Source organism: Plectropomus leopardus, chromosome 8 (genome assembly GCF_008729295.1).
Source record: "Plectropomus leopardus isolate mb chromosome 8, YSFRI_Pleo_2.0, whole genome shotgun sequence".
NCBI classification, from domain to species: Eukaryota; Metazoa; Chordata; class Actinopteri; order Perciformes; family Serranidae; genus Plectropomus; species Plectropomus leopardus.
This window is the reverse complement of record NC_056470.1, coordinates 21,016,209-21,038,329: the sequence shown is the minus strand read 5'-3', so window position 1 is coordinate 21,038,329 and position 22,121 is coordinate 21,016,209. Positions and strand designations below refer to the sequence as shown.

Genomic DNA, 22,121 nt, shown 5'->3' with positions numbered 1-22,121 from the left:
AACTTTTCTAGGACATTTCTAGGATTTCAGGATGTTTCTTAGATTGCAGGACATCAGGGGTTTCGCTAAGACCTCTGTTGGGGGTGAGATTTGGCCTGCTGGCTATGAGTTGACTATCACTGTTCTAGAGAATTATCTTCTGTCAGTGTTTAACTTGTCTTCACCAACATAGAGTCCACAATGTTTACATCAAACTCCACCTTCTGCAAGTGCTTATAAGTATTACAGTGCTTTAATGCTGTTTTCGTAGGAACTCATGACTGAAAATGATAAACTATGGATGTAAATAAGAGGCATAAATACTTCAATTTTAACAGCCACTAAATATCTAATATTTAAATTTAAACAACACTGACTTCATAGCATTGAAATGTTGCTGAAAGTCATTAGTGGTTGTTTAAGTTCAAATATTTACATTAATTTTGTGCTTGCAAAATTACAACCTTGCGGCAAAACATGAATCATTTTGCACAGTTTCACAGAACAAAAAGCAGTAGAAAATTTAATTCAGTTTTACAACATAATTATACAATCATGACAAGTTCCATTATCAGTCTTCACATGATTAATCCAGCATTTAATATAAAAAGCACATTCACACAAACACATACTGTATTGCACACATTCTAACTACAATCTCACATTATAGCATGGACAAAACAAAAGCATTCTTTTTAAAACAATCTGTACATGGTTTCTTCCTCCACTGAAAATTCATAATCTGGGACAAAGAAACCGATATCAACCGATTCACAGCGGGAAAACAAAAACATTTACAGTACAGTTCACAGGTTTCCACAGCTGCAATTGTGCCTATTTTGACTTCCTTCGTTTGGCCTGGGTGGGGCTTGCTCCAGTTTCTGTTAAAAAGAGTATATAAGTGTTTTAGGAGGGTGGTAATGGGCATAGTGACTGGTAACTTAGGCCTAGTGATAGATATTCTATCTAGAGATGCAAAAATTGATTGACTGGTGACCATAACTGGCCATGAATGTTTATCTGGGGGTCAGTCTCAGATATAGCCAGGTCTGTGCTGATAAAATTTACATGCATGCTCTGAGCGATGGTTCACATACAGCAGCAGACACAGTAACATCACCTGCACTTGTCTACATTAGTTATACCGAGGGTGTAAAGAACAGCATAACTTCTTCTACAGCTGCCAACAGCCCACCATCATTACCAGTTAGAGAATGGATGAAATCAAAGTAAGGCGTTTAGGCTGGGACACTGAGCTCCCAAATCACTAAATTTGCCCCTGAAACCAACAAAGGCAGCAGAGAGCAGCTAGATGGGAGATGGAGCGATACGTCACTGCATTTATAAAGAATTCCATCTAAAGTCTGACCAAAACTGAGACTAAAACCAAGTCTTGTGTAGAAGTCAAAAGAAGTCACTTTCCACCGCTCAACATTTGACTGTTCAGACGCTGAAAGGAAAAACTGCTGTTTGTCTGCCTCTGTGCCGCGCTAACAAGCTGTTGCAATCTTTCGATCAGCTAAATGTGCTATTTGTTTTCATAAGGCCTACTTGTTTTTGTCAGTAGTTGAAAATAGTCAATTTAATCTCTTGGGTTCAGTTATTTGGGTTCGGAAAGGGATGTATGGTCCGAGCCAAACTCTAGAATCCACATGGATCCCGGTCCTTCATGGAGATTACCCGCATGACTCTACCGTTCAGTGAAGGAAAAACACTGTTTTTCTCAGTGGAGTTTGGTGTTTTTGATATAACAGCTTCAAATCTCCGTTGGTAAGGGCTGTCTTACGGCAAGGTAAAGCAGTGAAACTATTCTTAATATAGTGTACACTTAAACTGATATTGATTATTTAAGGTGGCTTTAAACTCATCAATGAAGGCAAAGTTTACTCAGCGATGTTTGATTATATGTACTTGACACGGCAGTTCACTAAGCATTTTAAAAAAAGGGTGGTTGCTAACAAGTAGCTAAATAAGACTACAGAACATCATCTTGTCCAACAAAGCTTTACAGCCTTGTTTTGGAGGCAACATTATCCATGTGACCTCTGTGTAGTTCGTTTGTGCCTTAAGTTAGTTTTGTACTTCTGGCGATTGCACTTGTGCTTCAAAAACATAAAAGAAGTGTTAATTTTTTAAGATTATCTCAATGAACAAAATGTGTAAATATCAAAATGTTTGTTTGCCACAGAGCTTGTTTTCTGCAAATATCTCAAATGCAATGAAAACATCTAGTTGGCTTTTTGACAAGAGGACCAGGGCGATGATAACTTTGCATCGGCCTACAAAAACATCAACCCTGCAGCACTCTATAATTCAATAAAAACACAAATATGGGTGGTCTACCCTTGTCTGCTTGTTTGCTGATTAGTCAAGATTACTAGCAGGCTACTAGGGTAGTTGAAAATTACTTCAAAAGGTTCTTATAGAAAAGTAATGCTATCGCTTCATGTAACAGAATGGAAAATGCTAAAATTATTGGCACTATAGTCTGGGAGGCAAAACAACGGCAAACACAGAGTTGGGCCCTCTAACCTTGTTTGGTAATTAGTCTAATTAGTCTAGCTGTCTCAACAAGTAGAGTTCATTTGATAGATTTGGTAGTTTGTTCTTTGACAGCAAAACGTTTTGATGCCAGTGAGTGAAAACAAAATAAAATGGTGACATTACTTAAACCAAAAGAGAGCTGTCAATCAAGCATGATCTGATTACCTCTCTACAATCATCCATGCAGCCATATAAGATATACATAACACTTTCAAAAATGTTTTGGCGTGCTGTCAATTATAAGTCCGATAAAGCCATCCTGTAAGCTCAACTGCTCTCTGTATGAATCTGAAACACTTTCAGCAGGCAGGAGTGCTCGCTTTGTCAGACAAACTCCCTCAGCCAATCCTGATGTTAGCACTAACCTCTGCTCCTCTATTACACAAATGGGTTTTCAGTTAGACAGTAATGGTCTAAAAAAATACTATTTATTTCTATTTACTATTTGTATGTGAGGTGTACCTCATCAATAACAAGCCATATGAGGTTTTTGCGACACATATGCCAGCATATGCCTCTGGACAATCAGAATTGGCCTAATTAGAATTGGCAGGTCAGACTTTAAAAAACTGTAATCGGTACATCTGTAATCATGCCTCTTAAAAGCTGCTTGTGTGTTTATGTTACCTTTTACAGCAGCACTGGCTCCAGGTCTGGCCGATCTCTTCCTAATGCCGCTGTCTGCTACTGGCTCCTCCTCCACCTCCTTCTCTGCCCGAGAGCTGCGCCGGCTCGGTCCCTTGGGCTTCTCCACAGCAGTGCTGGGAGAACCAGAAAAAAACAACAACAAACGACAAGGAAGGAGGGACAACACAATGATGTGTTACTCAGGGTGAAAGGTTGTGGGTTAACTCTGCTCTACTCAGAGAAAGATATAATACCACTCTGGACTCTTGCTGTTTTTCCTCATCTACCACAGATACTGTCCGTCTTCATCCCGACAGCATCCATTACGTCGACATGATCACTGCTTGTGTCTTTGCAGCGCAAACATTAAAATACATACCTTGGGACTAAGTTGATGGGCGTCTTTCTTTTCTTTGCCCATCTGTGATAGAAGTGGAAAAACAGCGGTAAACTATAAACTGTGCTGAACAAACATGGCTTCACTTCCCCACCATATTAAGACAAACCCCGGGAAAAGAGATGCAACTACAAATGTCAGTGGAGTAGTGCAATTTGCTTTGTGATCGTGTCTATTTTGTTTAAACTTCTGACATGCATTGGAATATTTTTATAGTTGCATGCCAATCATACATACCAAGTGCTGAGGCCATGTGGCTCATTGTATTCACCATGTACCTCCTTGGCCAACCAAATGCACTCCCTGAGTTTCAGTAGAGTTAGAAATGTCTAAGCATTTCTCTTTCAAGAGCGCACATTTAAAGACTAAGCCACCATCACAGCGATCAATAGTAAGGGACACCTTAACAGACCCCAGCACACAAAGCATTACCCAACTTATCAACAACACAGCTGTAATAAGAATACAAATGTTATGAGGAATCTTACCCCTGCTCAGAACCTGTCGAGGCGTCTTCACCTGAACAGGACAAAATACAAAACAAATATGAGTTATTCTTTAAAATTCAAGCATTTTAACAACTTTTAAAACTTGAATGTGGAGGTTCCTGCACACCTTCAAAAAAACTTCTGTAGAATGCGAAAGAGGGAAAATTCCTGTGCACTGTCCAATTACTTGCAAAAAACTTTTTTAAGTAAACAACATTGTTCCTCAAACCTTCATAAGGTTGCAAAATTCCACCTGAGTTTTTTTGCAAGTAATTGGAATGTGTGGGGGAATTCTCTCTTTTTAACAACTTCTTACAACAATTATGACCACACTTACCCGTCTTCTCACTGGTAATGGGTTCCTGGGACTGTGGGACTTCTTTATTAACAGGTGCTGGAGAAAAGGATTACATAGTTCAACTGACATATTGGAAAATGTATAAAAAAAATGTTAGTTGGGAGTATTGACCACTCACTACAGTTACATGCACAACATATTCCGCTTGGATATTCTGAATTAGGCCTTTTCCCAAATGTAGCATTTTCTGATTAATGCTGCGTTCAAATGGAAATAGACAGACAGCAGATGAACAAAATGTTGACCTTTTTAAGACAGTGGTTATGAAAGGAATGGCAAAGATAGGCTGTGTTCGCATCGTCAAACAACTCCACCACCAGTGGAAAACTCAAGAAACAAAGTGGCACTATCGGCTCCAGCTGTTTGAGGCACTTTTCCACATTTTGATGTGATTAATGACATGTTGATCATGAAAATGTACAGCTAAATGTTGATGTGAACTTTGGTAGAAGATTTATTTTTATTAGCCATGAAAACAGTTTTGTGGGAATGTTGTCTTTTTCAGAAAAAGGGCAAAAACTGGAATATTTTGTGCATGCAAACACAGACACATGTAAACAAAGCAATGTGCAAAAGTCTTAGGCCACCATAGATTTACTATACTATAGAGCTTTAGCAAAGTTGTAATGAATATATATACATATCTTTGTCTCATCTTCATTATCTTAATGAAGATGAGACAAAGATATGTATATATACAAACAAAGAATATAGAGAATGTGTACAATGCATTAAAACACTAAGAAAGTCAGAACAGTCAAAAGTCAAACCATTATAAAGGTAGCTCAAAAAAATCAATACTGCGCTTTAGACATGTTTCTAATGCAAGCTGGTGTAATACACTGCCCATGAGACTTAAAGAGATGCTAAGTGGAAACGGAGATTAGACTAAATACATGCAACTTAAACCCGCTGAATTTTTTTTCTGAAATATTTGCATTTCAATGCTGTATACATATTTCCTTTATGTTCTGATTGTGTTTTAGTAAAGACTATACTAAGAAATAATTATGTATTATCATTCTAACCATGCTAAAATAACAAAAGTTAAAGTGACTAAGACTTTTGCACAGTTCTGTAAAACCACATATAGAGTGGCTATGTAATACATCAGGTTGCATGATACTTGTTTGACCTGACCACAGACCATGGCTTCAATATGATCATTATCCTGTTAACTTGATAGCTGTGCGTTTACCTGCAGTGGTCTGAGTGGTTTCAGCAGATGCAGCAGCTGGCGGCATGGGGGGCTCCATAGCCACAGGGTCCAACTGCGCTGGTGGAACAGCACTGGGATTAGTAACTGGAGATGATGTTGTGGGGGCCACCTCCAAAGCAGATCCAGAACCAGCAACAATTGAAACAATGGACGGTATGGGACTTTGTACAGGAGCAACCGTAGAGAGTAAGGTGGAAGAGACACCTGTAGTAGCACCAACTACAGTGACATTAGGAGTCTGAGGAGGTACAGTCTGGGCCTGGCTTGAGACTGAAGCTGGTGGAGGCACTGGAGCCTGGGTAACAATCTGAGTAGGAGCAGCCACTTGGCCAGGAACTGGGATTGCAGAGGAGACAGCAGGTGGAGTAATGTTGTTTGGAGCAGCAGTAGTGGTAGTAAGGGGAGCTAATGCTTCAATCTGAATGGCTTGACTAGCAGGAGGATGAAAAACCTGTGGTGGTACAGCCCCAGTGGGCCCCTGCGCAGGCCTTTCTACAGGACTCTGCTGGGAATCAGCTGGACCAGACACAGTTGGAGAAGCCTGTGTGGGTTTACTTTTCACCTGGGCGGTGGGAGACGGAGACATGGGGCTTTTTCTGATGGTGTTAGCAGCCCCAGGACTAGAGCAGAGAGGAGGTGAGGCCAGCGGTGACTGAAAGGGAGATGATGCAGCAGGGCTTGGATGAGGAGATGGCTGCCTGACTGGGGGACTAGGTTTCTGAGCAGAGCCTGTTTCACCTAGATTTTCTGTTTTGGGAGCCCCTGGGTTAATTTGAGAAGGAGCTGGGGGAGTAACAACTTGAACTGGTGAGGGCACACTAGTGGCCAGCTGGAGCTGTCCAACAGCACTTCTGGCAGGCTGAGTGCTGGTCACGTTAGCCCCTGAGGACTGAGTGGAGCTTGGGGCAGGAGAGAGTTGGATGTTTGTAGTGGACACTTGGATGGGCCCCATCATGGTGACTGACTGTGATACCATTGTGGTATTGGGAGCCACAGATGCACCTGGGACCTGAAAAATGGGGTTGATAAATACAGGGGTGGTGATAAACTGAGGAGGTCGGGGGACAGGGGCCTGCTGCCTGATGTCCTGAGGTCTAATGCTCTTGTTGGGGACAGCCACCATGGTGGACACCAATGATGTGGGTACCTGCGAAGTGGGGGCAGAGGTGATGGGGTTAGAGGTGACGAACACAGTGATCTGATTAGGTGAAATTGTGCTAGAGGAGGCCGGGATCTGAATGACTGAATGAACACTTGTCACAGGTTTAGGACTGGGGCTTGGTTTTTGAGCAGAGCTGGAGTTCGAAGTGGTATTAACGATAGAAGCAGGACTGCTCTGACTGGAAGTGACTGGGTTGGGGCTCACACTCGTGGTTGCAGTACTGTTTGTACTGCGGGTTGGCGTTGGGTTTACATTCGCACTGGGATTGACACCAAGACTGGAGACGGGGTTTTGGCTAGGGTTGGGGATAATATTAGAGGTCACGTTAGTGCTAGGGTGCAAGCTGGACATTGGAGCAGGCTGCAAATTAGGACTGCTGGTCATTATTGGGACAGTAGGTTTGGGTTTAGCTTCTGAATCATTTATAGTGGCAGCAGTAGTGACAGCAGCGGAGATATCTGTACTCTGGGGATTACTGTGGAGTGGTCTCTCTGGCTCCAAAGCTGACTTGGGGCTGTCTTTTCCCATGCCATCCCTAACAGCGTTACTCTGTGCAGGCCGAAGAGGCATGTTTGGGATCCCAGAGTTATCCAGTAACTGGTTGAGGGAGGTTGGAGCTGCCCTGAGAGAGGGTGAGACTTCAGAGTCCTGCATGGCAGCTGTGTGTGCTGGGTGCCTATCAACTGTGCCAGCCTGTAGTTCCAAGTCAGGTTTAGGCTGTTGCGGCACAGGGAAACGAGGACTTGCCATTCTGGGAGCTGATAACTCCCTCAAAGGCTGTGGCTGGGGCTGAGGCATCTGTCGCTGCTCTGCTGCCATCATTCCCTGACTTTCCCTGACACCCTCAGCAGGGTTACCTTGCATCCCATGGAAGGGGGTCTGGGCCTGCTGTGCCTCCATGCCCACACTCACTTGTGAAGGCATAGATACTGGACTTGGGGGTACTGATGTGGGGCTGAGCATCATGGTTTGCCCCTGAGGGTTGACCATCTGCTGTTGGGCAGGGGGGCAGGTGACGGCCATCTTTGCCCCCTTTTGTCTCCCTGGACTTGGGGTGGCTGATTTACGGCTAGAGGCTGGACTTGACCTCCGACTGTTGCTAGGACTTGCCCTCTTACCCTGTGCTCCAGGCTGCTTGTCCTGTTTAGCGCCTGCTCCTCCTGCCCCAGTTGCGAAAGGCTGCTGACTGTTGTTAGTGTTATTTCCACCCACACTGCCGTTGTTACTGCCTGGTAAGGTTAAGTTAGGAGGGGCCTGTCCGATGGCTTTCAGAGTTGTTGGGTTAAGACCTTGCTGATCAAATCCCCTGTTTAGGTTAGGCTGCCTGGGAGGCAGAGGAATGTTTATTTTGGGAGGGAACAGCCCTGCAATAGAGGCATTTAGCCTCTCTGGCGAGAGGTTGATTTCGGAGGGTTCAGTGCTCGGTGGACGATTAGTTGGGGTGAGGGGATGGTGGTAAGGCCTGGGGCTGGCTCTGTTGGGGGTTTTGGGCCGGGAGCTCTGAGAGGTTGTCGGGACATTTGGGAAATGAATGCCTGGCATGGGGCCTCCTTGCTGAGGCTGACTAGGTAACTGTTGCTGAGGACTGGCGCCAGTGTGTTGGGGCATCGGTGATGGAACAGGTCCCTGCTTCATCATGTGAGCGTTGGAGCCTTGGTTGGTCATCATCTGCTGGTTCCCATTTCCAGGCTGCACCCCAGTTTCTGGGCCACCAGGTCTCTCTGGTTTCAGGTGGGCTCCTGCAGAGGCCTCCTCAGATCCAGTGCTCTGAGGGCCCTGTCCTACATCAGGATGGGACATTCTTCGTGCAGCACCTGCAAGCTAGACAGGAGAACATATGCAAATGCTGTACAGTTTACTCTGTATAGTTTACTCCAAAGGAAAAAAAAATTACTGCCTAGGGCTGGGTGATAAAACAATAACAATAATTATCCTGATATCATTTTCCCTGATAGCGATATAATAAATGTTCGATAAATCCTCCATGTAATTAAACCACCCATACGCCTATAGAGGGAGGCGGCAATGCATCATAAATGCCAGCAACCCCCTCGACACTTATCAGAAGACTGAGCAGCAGCCATAGAAGACAACGACTTGGGGACCGGCAGACCAGCCACCTTTCCCCTGCCCACTGAAGTGCACGGCAACATTATAACGTTACATCAACATTCAACGTGCATATTAAGTTATTTATAGTATGATTGTTTTGACCACTGGTAACATTGCAACGTGGTTTAATTCCCAATTATGTTAGCAACAGTCGTTGTATAGTTTACTCATCTAGTGCTATGGGTAAGTTAGCGAGTGACGTGACTGACTGACCAACTATTCCATATAATGACATGACTGAACGGGACTAAAGGTAATGTAAATATGTGTCAACATTCATGAATTTCCACATCTGTAAACATGATTTCTGCCTCAGTCAAACAGACTTTCATTACTACTTCCAGATGTCATCAAAGTCTGTCTTGTTATTGTTTTGTTTGAGAAATGGCAAAATTTAATATTTTTGGGTGTAAAACTTATAGAGAAAATACAACTCATAGTTAAGATTTTTGTCTTTGTCATTTATTCAGTTTCCACTGTCAGTAAAAACACATACAAAACTTATAAACCGTCTGTCCAAAGAGTTTGACATGCTGCTGACCAAAATTAAGATTTCTATGTCTTTTTTTATTGTCTAATTGAATTACATAATTTTGATTATCATTGTTTTTAATCTACCTCAGATTTTTTAAATGTTCTGCTGTTTAAACTCCAATGAAACTATGTTTTCTTCATCTTTCACTCAGGAGCGAATTTCTGCCTTAAAACTTGAAAGAAATAATGATTTGACTTTTTTTGGTAGATAATTATCGATATTGAGCAACACAAACATTTTGAGCCATATCGCCTAGCCCTTAAAGTGCCATCACAAATAAAATTCAAATCATGAGATGTCAATGTCATTATCATCTTCATGTTGAAGCACATGGGCCCTTACCTGTGGGTTCACCATCAGGGGCATCCCTCTGGCTTTGTCAGGTGACGGCGGCACACCTCCATGTCCCTGAAGGCTGATCATTACAGGCATGTTGCCTTGCTGTGATACGGGAAGCCTCTGCACCTCGGGTGGATTGCCCATACCCCGAGGAGGGAGCTGCCCACCTGGAGGGATGGACATGCGATTCTTTGCCTGCTCCTGCTGCATCTTCAGCATCATCATCATCTGCTGTTGCTGCTATAATGAAAAATGGGGATCGCCATAAACTATTAAAAGGATAAACCACTAACCATACACATTAAGTTAGGTACGTGACAGAAATAATACCTGCTGTTGCAAGTGTGGCTGCTGATTTTGCTGCTGCTGCTGTTGCTGCTGCTGTTGCTGCTGCTGCTGCTGTTGCTGCAGCTGATGAGGGTGCATCTGGGGCTGGCCTTGACCTGGTGTTTGCGGCCCGGCCATCCCTTGCTGCCCTTGAGCATTCTGGAGACCCTGCATCTGCATCTGTTGCATCTGCTGCTGTTGCTGCATCTGCTGTTGCTGCATCTGCTGTTGTTGTTGTTGTAATTGTTGCTGTTGTTGCTGTATTTGCTGCTGTTGCATTTGTTGTTGTATTTGTTGCTGCTGCTGCATTTGTTGTTGCTGTATCTGCTGCTGTTGCATGTGCTGCATTTGTTGTTGTTGTTGCTGCTGTTAAGACAAGACAAAACTTTATTATCTGTTCACATGTTTATTTGCCTTGGATCATGCAACCATGTCACAGCTGCAAGTCACTTTGATTCCCAAAGAAGTGCGTTTCGAGCATAGGCAAGCACAGTCACCTTGCATTGCAAAGATCCTTCATGCTAGTACACATTTGTCTGTTGCACATAAAAACAAAGTCTAGTAAATAGAATTTTATCCACTGTTAGTCGAACGTACTACTGCATTTTCCAAGCTATGGACATACACTGAACTTGCAAATCATACATAAAAACATTGAGCATAAAGGACTGTTGTTTAAGCACGAAGCATTACAAATGAAAATCTCAAACTTAAAAAATGGTGTAATGAGAATAAGTTATCCTTCTATATGAACACATCTAAGTTTATGGTTTTTGCCAATTGAAAACAGATGAAATGGTTTCACTGTTCATAGACTTTAGTCACATTGAATGTGTCTCAAATTAGATTTCTGGGTGTGATAATGGATGATAAACTGTCATGGAAATCTCAGAAAGCACATGTAAAGACAAATGTGTCTGAGAGTATTTTTGTTTAGAAAAAAAGCAAAGTATGTGTTAGATTACAAGGCAATGACAAGTCTGTACTCTTCACATATTTTGCCATACTTCAGTTATCGCAAGTAAGTGTGTAGCAACACATACATGAGTAACATGAAGCCATTGTTCATATAATGAAAGAGAGCAGTAAAAATGATTCATTAAATGGACCTCAGAGAGCATACTAACAGACTTTTTATTACATCAGGAATATGGAAACTTTTAGCAATGTTTGAGAAAGAAGCAGGTAAAATAAGAACTTTTTACTTCTCCCTGCTCCTTCACGGTGTTCCTTTTTACAGGAATGTGTATTAGTATTATAAATGTGTATATGTGTTTTGAATCTAAATCTGATTGCTGTGCATAACCAGAAGAATTAAAAATTAAATGACATGAAACTGTATCACAGCAACTATGCAAGTCGCCAGATCAACAGTACCATGGCTCATCCTCACCTGTTGCTGCTGCTGTTGTTGCTGTTGCTGTTGCTGTTGTTGTTGTTGTTGTTGTTGTTGTTGCTGCTGCATAAACTGCATGGGTACCTGCTGCAATACTCTCTGGTCTCCAGGTTGGCCAGGAAAGCCTAGAAGAAGTGTAGAGATGCATACATTTACAAATCAGACAAAAAGACAAATTTTGCAAAGATAAAGCATGCTGTTAAGTTGCTACAAATAAATAATAAGCAGTGAAATGCAGACAAAATAACTGCCCAAATTGATTAATTCTGAATTAGGTACCTGCAGGCCTGTTGGCAAAATCAGGGAGTTTCTGGCCAGAGGTGTCTAAACCCAAACTCTGTTCACCACCCAGATTTGGCAGGTCAGAATCCTCCATGCCAGCAGCCACATCAAGACCACTAAGAGAATAAAAGAAGCTATATCAATAATTTCATGTCAATGTGAAAAACTTAGTTCAACTGTCCACCATGGCAAAAACAAACCTGTAAGAAAGACAAATTATTACCCAAGTCCCTCTACTTGCTGTGGTCCCTCTCCCTCTTTGGGCTTCTTCTTTCTTGCCGGTTTCTTCTTTTTGGGTTTGGCTTGGTTGCCACCTCCTGCTCCCTGTTTTCCTCCTGGCCCAAACTGGCTGGCTGAGATATCGCTCTGCAGCAGATTGACCAGCAGTGGGCTTGTCAGTGTTACATCTTTGCTGACGTTAAAGCCTCCTGGCTGTACGCAGGGTCCCCCCATCTGCATCTGACCTGGGAACTGTGAGTTAAAGTTCATGCCATGACCTCCAAAGTGGCCATTTCCCATCTGCATGTGCTGAGGACCCGCCATCATGCCTTGCTGTTGCTGTGCCTGGATATCAGGGACCATCTGTTGGACCCCCAAGTCCCCTGTTCCACTATTAGGATCTCCCAAAGGATGTGGGTGTTGTTGAGCTGCCTGTTGTTGTTGTTGTTGTTGTTGTTGTTGCTGTTGCTGCTGTTGCAACATGGCCTGTTGCTGTTGTTTCTGTTGCTGCTGTAACTGCTGCTGTTGCAACTGCTGTTGGATGAGAGGATGACCAGCAGGGAGCCTCATTTGTTGCCCGTGCATGCCCATAGCTTGATTCGGATTGCCAGCGATAGAAACCTGCTGGGGCTGTTGCTGGTTCATCTGCTGGTGTTGTTGCTGTTGTTGTTGCTGCTGCTGTTGTTGTAGCTGTTGCTGTTGCAATTGGTGCTGTTGCTGTTGTTGTAACTGCTGTTGTTGGAGTTGAGCCATTTGCTGCTGCTGTTGTGGGGTCATCTGCTGAGGGCCAACTTGGCTCTGGAACTGAGCCATGTTACCTTGAACGTTTGGGGCAGGGCCACGCATCATCTGGCCAGGCATGACCCCAGCTGGAATCTTGCCTCCAAATGCCTGCTTGTTGCCTTGCATCTGGTTGGCAACCATTTGCTCCATCATGGAGTTTTGTTGCTGTTGTTGCTGCTGCTGTAGGAGCATGGCCTGGTGCCCTTGGCCCCCAACCATCTGACCCTGCCCATGCATCACCCCCTGGCCTTGCTGAGGCATCATTTGCTTGGGTGGGGTCATCCCTCCTCTCTGCCCTTGACTGATGGGCCTTGAGAGAACAGTCTGACCTCCACCTTGGCCTTGAACCTTCTGGCTGGGGGAGGAGGACACGGGCTGGGCCTGATGCTGGAGGCCCATCATCTGGGTCTGGAGGCCAGGCTGCTGCTGGCCCATACTAGGCCCAGCGGTTGTACCAGGTGGCAGACCTGCCATGCTACTTTGTACACCCATAACATTGGGTTGGGCATGTGGTGGACCCTGCATTGAGTTAGGGGTGGAGGCTGAGGGTGGAGCTCCTGATGTAAAAGGGAGAAGAGAGAAAAATATGACTTAAAAGGGGTTCACAACAGGTACTACACTATTATGCTTTCTGCTTACTCCAGGGAAGGTATGGCGTGCCAAATGAGGCACATCAAAGCAGTTCATCAAGTGTAAATGTCAACAACCAACAAACTGCACAGCTGGGACTTAATGAGATGAGTATTAAAATATGATACATTTTATATATAGTTTTAAAGTGATAAATTGACACACTTGGTAGTTAATGACCCAGTGCAATGATTTCTTTAAATTTGTTACTAAACATCATGAGCTGTATTTTAAAATATAATGGTGACATTCTAAATTAAGACTACAAAATTTAAAATATGATAGAACCCCTGTTAAGTTTGTTTGTCTGAAGCTACTCGAACTCAACAAGTTTATTGTGAAATTAAAGAATCCAAGAAAAACCTAAAAGCAGGGTTCCTGCAGATTAAGGCGAGGTAGATTTAATACTTTTTAATGCCACTTGGATTTAAGTTTAAAACTAATTTTCTAATAACCAAAATTCAAGAAGAACAAATGTTGGAAAAACAACTCTTTTTAGAGTGGAATAGATGGAAGACAGTGAACATTTTACATAATAACAGAAGTTTCTATTTGGGTTACCAACAATAGTGGGAAATATCTGGCCTGTTTTCTGGGCTATTTTGTGTTTCTCAATCTTCATGTGAATTTCCACTGCTGGGATTCTCATCATGACGAGTTTAGGAAAAGGAATTTATTTAATTATTTAACAAACAAAAAAAAATAGATATTACCATCTACTTTGAGCTTTTATGTTGCAACATCAGAAAAAAGATTTAGAAATTCCTACTTCCCCAGTCTGAGCATTTTTAAGACTTTTGAAAAGATTAATTAAAGTCAATCTAATAACAATTAAGGCTTTTTAAAAATCTATTAATTCAATGCCTTTTAAGACTTTTTGAGGATTGACTGGAACCCTGTTAAATTTGTTACTAAACAGCATAACTTTTATTTTAAAATATTATAGTGACAGTCTAACTTAAGACTAAACAATTTAAAATATGATAGACTGATTGATTTTAACAATTCTGTACTGAAATGAAAGAATCTGAAAAACGCCTAAAAGGATCTAAAATATACTCGATTACACTGCCATAAAGGTTCCTCGTGTAGGTGATTCAATGCAGTTCATTATTTTTAATCAGGCCTGCCATTTGAGTCCATTAGCTGCAGCGTAAACAATCTTTATAACATTTTACATTATCTGATCTCAAATGTTAGACCTACATCCATTACTTTATCATAATACACTCAAAATTAATTAAAAGTATAGTTTTTAAAATCCGTGAGAAAAACTATATACTATATACTATATGTTCTATAGTGGTTAACCGCGTATAGGAGATGCAGCAGTGTATATAATTCAGTAGTCATGTTGTTATCATTTTTCAAGCAGTTGTCTTCATCAGTCAAACAGCATGTCATGACACAACCAAAATGTTTTTTTAAAATGTAAAAAGGCATGTCTCAGTGCATGTAATTGTCAAATGTAAGAAGGATCTTTGCCAAAAATGTTTGCAATTGATTAAACGGCAAATCTTTTACCTGCATGAGTCATTGCTTGGCTGCTCTGAAGCTGCTGACTGGCTCCTCCACCAGGGGTTCCTGGAGTGCTGGCACTCACCTGACCTTGGACAAAGTTTGGGTTTGGAAAGCCCATGGGACGCTTCGGCATGCCTGTAATCAGTATTTATTGTCATTATAGACATCAGACTACTTTAACTTCACATACTATTTTACAAGAGTCAAAATTTTGATTTTTTAAAGTGCATTTCAGTATAACAACAAACAGTAGCCCACCTGGGTGAACTTGGGCCCCAGGCTGTCCATGCTGGGGCATTCCCATGAATCCTTGCTGCAAGTTACCCTGTTGGCCGAGGGCTGCTCTTCCTGGTGATCCAACGCCCTGGGGAAAACCCTGTGGTGTTGTAGGTCTCTGAGCCATCATGGGAGGAGTCCCAGGTGAACCCTGCTGAAAAGGAGATGAGGAGGAGCCAGGGGACTTGGCAGTGAGGTTTCCCTGCGGTCCAGATGTTGGTGGAAGGGGTGGAGGTGGTCTGGGCTGTCCTGTGACACCACCAGGACCAGCCTGTGGGCCTTTAGGCTGGGGAGCAGCAAACTGACCCACTCCTGTCTGCTGCTGTTGCTGTATTTGTCCCTGGCCCATGGCATTGAACACCTGCCCAGCCTGCTGGCTGCCAAACGGGTAAGGCGGCGGAGGATGGCTGGGAGTCTGAACTGTAGCAAGGGAGGGTGGACGTTGAACCATTTGGGCTTGGGGTGGGGGCTTTCTCCAGGCAGGGCCTCCTTGGGCTGCTGGTGGCTGGAGGACACCGGAGGGCAGCTGGTTCCAGCCAGGAGGTACAGCCATCTGGCCCGATGGGTTGAATGGAGGTCTAGGTCCAAGCTGGGAGAGCTGAGCTTGCTGCTGGGCTTGTTGCTGTTGGTGATGTTGTTGCTGTAGCTGCTGCAGTGCAGCAGGGTTGAGCGGTCTACCTCCCTGCAGAGCCTGCATGTGATGAGCAGCCTGAGGAGGCATTGGGCCTGAGGCATGGGGACCGGCCTGTTGATGCTGAAGTTGCTGTTGCTGCTGAACTGACATGCCTGGCATCATTGGATCCATCACATCTGTGGAAGAGGAGGACGCAATTTTTCCATTATTGTATTGTCCAAGCCTTAATTCATTCCAAATTGCAACATGGATGATATGACGTACAAGAAATAAAGACCTGAACCTGTCTGTGAAGATGGTCTCTGAACACGAGGGTGCATCTGTCCACTGCTGCCTGGTACCATAGCTTGACCTGACATGCCAGGCCCTGGGGGAACCATTGCCGGATTAGCCATCCGTACTCCTCCTTATGAAAATATGGGCGTGTTAAATAATTTTGTGGAAACAGGCAAATCATTTTTATAACATACATTAATGCGCAGAAGTCTTTGCACAGCACCACCTTTAACTTTGTTAAATTAGCACGGTTATAATGATCACGCATACTTATTTCTCAGTAGTGTCTTTAGTAAAATACAACCAGAACATACAGGGATGATGTATACAGTATTAAAACTGCAAACATGGCGGAATAAAACAACTTCAGCAGGCTAAAGTTGTAAGTATTTAGTGTGACCCTCTTTTCCACTTAGCACATCTTGAACTCTCTTGGGAAGATAATATGAGATTTACAATACTTATATTCTGGTGTATTTGTAATTAACAGATCAGCAATCACTAATGAATGGCTTTAACACACAAAGCAAAACTAAAAACAACCATACAATACATATGACCATTGTCTGTCTTTACAGCTTTGTGTAATGTGTTCATGTCTTTATGTGTGCTTATGTGTTGGAAATAGAGAAGACAAAAATAATCGATGTTTGCATATTACCTACTGCGCCATTATACAAAATACACTTTTACTGCTACAACTAGTACAAAAAACGCTGTGTAATATTCAAGACCATGTGTCATCAATTCAGTAAAACAATACCTGGACCAGGATGACCTGGAAAGCCAACCTCCATTCTCATCTGGCCAGGTGCTCCAATTGGTCCATTCACTCTGACTTCTTGTCCTCTATTTGGTCCCACAGCCACATTGATGGCCCCTTCCCCTGAATATCAACAGAGTGAACATCTATAACTAACATTTACAACACAAAGTCTAGTGTGTATGCCTTATAGAGTGCATCAGGGATGATGTTTTTTTCTGTAGGCCAACCCTAAAGATAACTTAACCCTGGTTCCCTCATCAAAAAGCTTATGGATTTTTTTCCACTGGATTTTGGACCACTGCAGAGAATAAGCTCTTTGGTTAACAAATGTCTATCATACTTACACATTTTGTTCAACAAGGTAATCTTCATAATTAAACAGCACTTTCGGGATTTGTGAAGTAAATGTAGTCACCTGAAGTAAGAAGCTATTGCAAGGCAAAAACAAACTACACATGGTCACGTCACCACTGCTACGAGCCTGTAGAGCAGATTTGACATGATTCTGCGTGATGACGTTCTGTGGTCTCATTTAGCCAATTGTTAGCAACTGTCACATTAAAGCTTTAAAAGTTTGCGAGTGGGGTATTTACTGATGTATTTTATGTTGAAGATCAAAACATGAAAGCCTCTGAAGTTTGACCTTATTTAAGGAGTTTAACTGAAAACCCATTCAAAAAACCCACCAACTTTGAGACAAGGGCAGTGGAGGTGCAAAAATGCTAAGTCATTTCTGAGTTTTTGGACTCTATTCTTCTATTCTTATTCTAAGTACCACAGATGTAAAAAAAAAAAAAAGAAAAAAAAAAGGAAAAAAGAGAATAAACAATACAGTTTTTTGCATTCGGTTTAAATGAAAGATGAAGTTTGAAGGCAGTGCTGTTACCTTCTATCTGCACAGAGAGAATCCCCAGGTCTCTGAGCTGCTGCTGGTTGTTCTGGGCCAACAGTCTGAGTCGCTCAGCAGCATCCCGAGGAATGTTGAAGGTAACTCGCACACTGTTCCACGGCTCCACATGTTGTGGCTGTAGCCTTTCAGAGCCTAAAGAGGGACAATGAATGGATATAAGTTGCAATTGCACTGAATACAAGATGGATTTTTTTTAGAGGTGACTGGTTAGAGAGGGACAAGGAGAGGATGGACACTCAACTGCTGGTGTCATATATAATAGGACAAAGAATTCAGGACATTTCTCTAATAAAAGACTTGTTTTTCAGTGAAAACACATCTCTGGGAATTAATCTAGAAAAACATCAACTCTAAAAGCATTGTATTTTATGACTCCATCTGCTGGTGGGCCACCAATATAAGAGTATACATTATAGAGTGTTAATTCTACTACATAAGAAACTTGATGGTCAATAAAATTAGCTGGAGAAAAAGATGGATATATCAATACCTATTACCTATCAATACCTAGTATTGGATAATGGCCAAAAATCCAAATAAATGTATTCCTACTTATTCTAGTGGGCTACCAGATGAGTAAAATGTACTAAGTAAAAAGCTAAACTTGGCAGTTTGTGTTTAGATACAATACTGCCACTAAAACTATCACAATGCAATGCTGCATAAACCCTCCCTCCACCCAATAATTACATATAAGAAGATTGAAACTTTTTTAAAGAACTGTATTTAACCGGGCAGACAACTGAGGTCTTATATTATATAGACCCAGATACACAGCCAGAGCTGGACAGCAGCTATCAGGACACACCTGTAATGAGCAGCTCCTTTTTGTATGCAGCATATCAGTTAAAGGGACACTTCACTGATTTTCAACCAGCTTTGTATCAAAACAATGTGGGTAGTGTGTGTAGATGAACTGTGGTAAACTGGACTCCATCTAACAAGTGCCATGATATGCCTCCTCCACCCACGGAGAAAATTGTTGGCTCTCGGGCTGTTGTCTGATCCACCAACTGTACTTCCACGTTTTCGTATTGCCCGCCGCCATGGACACAAAGATTACTGAAGTGACTCGAGAGACAGACCCGCCCATCCCTTGCTCTCTCTCTCTCCCTCTCAAACTCGGACTGAAATGCCACCAAACAGTAAAACTGGGCAGTGCTGATCAAACAGAAGTCAGGATTATGTTAACACAGTGCCCAGTTCTTGCCATATGCCCTGTTTAGCTGTAATAGCAAAAGTTTGCGAACAGGAAGTGGGCGCCACCCTGCACAGAGAAACTGATTGAAAGCTAAGCTCAAACAGTAAAACTAAACAGCACTGATCACATATAAAACAAGATTCTGTTACTGCATTGCCTGTTTCTCACCTTAAACGTTTTCAGAAACATCTTTTAGCTTTGCATTTAAATATAATACAAAATCATTTGTTACCAGCCAGCCGCCATCGTGTGACATGGCCAAGCTCACATTATGTCACTCACCAGTAGGAGCATTCACTGGTCAGGTATGGCACAGTGCATTCTAGTAGTTGTAGGTTTTTCTACTTATTAAGCAAAAGCGAATGCCACAGCCCTATTTCTCTTTTTTATCCTGGTCATGTAGCACCAATTCCAAAAGTATTTGTGTCTTTCCACTGCACTGACGGCCTAGTTTTATGTGAGTACACTCTTTATATCTTTGAATGCTTCTTTTTCTGATAAAAAAGCAAACAAACAAGAAAAAACACTTGCACGGTTTTCCTCCCCATTGCAGTTAAGCGTAAAACAGCATTAAACTAACCCATATCAAGCATGTCTGGTATTCCACTGAGGATAGTGTCAAGTTTTTGAGTGAAGTCCTCATCTTCCATATTCCCTTGAAAGGCAACAAAAACTGTAAAATCTTCTCCCTCCCCGTTGGTTTCTTCCACATCCTCTTGCTTGTTGACTTGCTCCTCCTCTGTTACTGTGCCTCCATGGCAACTGTCAGCATCCTCCCCTGCATCCTCCCCAACACCTGAGTCCCTGTCGGAATCATTATCAGGCTCCAGGTACTCTGTCCTCTGCGAGGGCGAAGGTGGGGTGCTTCGATGCGCCATCCTCCCCTTTTACTAGGAGTGGCGTTTAAACCGTTTTATGCTGAAATTACACAAGAGAGACACGTGTCATCATTCCATCCAATAAACCACCAGTGTCACAGTCAAGAAACAACAGGTGACAAAGTAAAATATATATTGTCTCTCCTACAGCTGATACAGAATGCAGCAGGGAGACTCCTCACTGGTACCAGTAGAGAGACCACTAGTCCTGGCATCCCTGCACTGGTTACCCATCAAATACAAGACTGTTTTTAAAGTTTTTTTTTTGTTTTTTAAGCCTACATGGATCGGCACCCCTGTACATTACAAAACTTATCTGCTCCTACTCTACACTTACGAGACTAATCTTAAGATGTACATGTTTTTCAATAGTCTTTGGTTGCTCATACTGGTGTGTAGTGTTTTATAATTTTACTACTCTCATTTTTTTATATTTATGTACATATACTATTGCTTTGTAATTTCTGCTAACATTTTGTTGCTGTGCGCATTTCAAGTTATCAATCTGTGTTCCATTTGTTTTCATTTCTACAGCACTTTGGTCAATGACGGTTATTTATAAATGTGCAATATAAATAAACTTGATTTGATTTGATAACAGCAGCGCTGGAGTAGTAACTAACAGCTGTACAATATATCGGATGCTGGGTGAGTGAGTAGCTACAGGTTTTCAATTATAGCTTCAGGAGAGAAAAGGTCAAACAAAACATGCTTTCTTTCTTTTTGCAAATGTATGTCAAGCCAATAGGATAAATTTGTTTCTTGCAACATCCCCAAAATAATAATAGAGCCATGGGTGCCCTTTTTCAACAGAATATTGTCTCTATTCCATGTCACTACATATCGGCATTAATTTGTAGATGTCATATATTACCTGCTGCCAGTCACTACAAGTAAGAAATATTTTTTAAAAAGACAAACACGGACGCTGTGTTTTGTGATGAACAATCTGAAACTTTTTTTTTTTAACACGATGTTTTTGGCGTTGTTTTTCTTCAAAGACATTACATTATTTGGCAAAAGTATAGTGTTAGGCTTTCTCAATAGCCCAAAAAAGAAAGCAAAGCATAAAATGAATCTGGTAATGGTTCTGGCAAAATACTTACAACATAATTGTAAGTTTAGCAAAAAAAAAAAAAATAAAAAAATATTGGCAGTTTTCTGAAGGATAGGATTATATGAAATTACTGATTCGACGAACAAAAAGGCTATCAAGACTCTTGGCATTTGTATATCTGACAATATTTTTATTTATTGAAATATCCCCCTGGCTTGATTATTGTTGTTATTGTGTACGTCAAATTGTATTCTAGACTTTTGACTTTTTTACTGTTATGTAAATTAGGAATAACAACAAAAACAACAACAACAAAAAATAAACACCTCTATGTGGCATCACTGAGACCGGTGATGCTTAACTTATATCTGCAGAAATGTCAAAGAGGTACACAAGGGACTGCGAGTAGTTCTTATCTATTGTTTGATTTGCATTAATGTCAAATAATGTAACATTGCGTCAATCCACTGCCATAATCGGGGGGCAGCTTGGTTAACATGATCGGCCCAGCAGTAGCACGGGCCTTAGCGCAAACGTTAGCCACCGTAACGTCATTAAAAGCGGCTAGGAAAACACAAATACCCCTTACCCCGTGTCATTGTGCATTTTAGTGCCGATATGATCATCACTTACAATTCAAATTAATGCGTTTCTAGCAGTCACCACACAATGAAAGAGGATAAAAAATAATGTCAAGGCGGTTCCTGCTGGCTTCCCCGACAGCTCCAGTTAGCAAACGTTAGCTAAGTTAGCTGGGTAGCACTGCAGATAATTAATCATAAACGCATTTAAAAACAGGCCATTAGCTTCATAATTCATTAGCTTCAATTTGTCAAATATCATCAAAAGTGCATTCCGCACAAGGAAAGCAAAACCCTTACCGCATATATTCATCTGAAAATAAGTTTGACCAGTCGACATCTGCTAGCCAGATTAGCTCACAAAACATGAACCACAAGCAAGATGTCAAGCTGGAAGGGAAGGGAAAACACTGTTTCCGGTGCTGCTTGTCAAAATAAAACCCAAAATAAGGAAGTAGAAACTTTTTTTTAAAGATAAGAAAATGACCTGAAAATTACTTTAGTTCGATTTGTTTATTCTAAACAGAAATGTCGTTTTCTTTTTTGCTTATTTTAAGGTAATTTTCCTTTCCCTTCTTTCTTTTTTCTTTTTTAACTAATTTCCTGTTAATTTTTGGGCCTTGT

General features: G+C 41.9%; 1 protein-coding gene across 1 annotated transcript; it reads right to left on the bottom strand.

The window, feature by feature from the left end:
* Nucleotides 1-474: 474 nt before the first annotated feature.
* On the bottom strand, nucleotides 475-21,883 carry ncoa6 (nuclear receptor coactivator 6). Its single transcript, XM_042491154.1, has 19 exons — nucleotides 21,798-21,883; nucleotides 19,562-19,899; nucleotides 17,757-17,912; nucleotides 16,868-16,990; nucleotides 16,106-16,234; nucleotides 15,177-16,004; nucleotides 14,922-15,053; nucleotides 11,989-13,324; nucleotides 11,763-11,881; nucleotides 11,481-11,608; nucleotides 10,255-10,453; nucleotides 10,091-10,203; nucleotides 9,764-9,988; nucleotides 5,592-8,595; nucleotides 4,373-4,429; nucleotides 4,036-4,066; nucleotides 3,530-3,571; nucleotides 3,151-3,284; nucleotides 475-860 (listed from the first exon to the last, which is right to left on the bottom strand). The coding sequence occupies exons 2-19, from the start codon at nucleotides 19,857-19,859 to the stop codon at nucleotides 814-816; spliced, it is 7,101 nt and encodes a 2,366-aa protein (XP_042347088.1). The 5' UTR covers nucleotides 19,860-19,899; nucleotides 21,798-21,883; the 3' UTR covers nucleotides 475-813.
* Nucleotides 21,884-22,121: the final 238 nt, after the last annotated feature.

Excerpts from the sequence above, each read along its gene's own strand:
- ncoa6 (XM_042491154.1), bottom strand. The coding sequence starts at position 19,859 with ATGGCGCATCGAAGCACCCCACCTTCGCCCTCGCAGAGGACAGAGTAC. Across the intron at positions 16,005-16,105 it reads ATCTTCACAGACAGGTTCAG|ATGTGATGGATCCAATGATG; the intron begins GTCTTTATTTCT and ends CCTCTTCCACAG. Across the intron at positions 13,325-14,921 it reads CCAAGCAATGACTCATGCAG|GAGCTCCACCCTCAGCCTCC; the intron begins GTAAAAGATTTG and ends CTTTTACATCAG.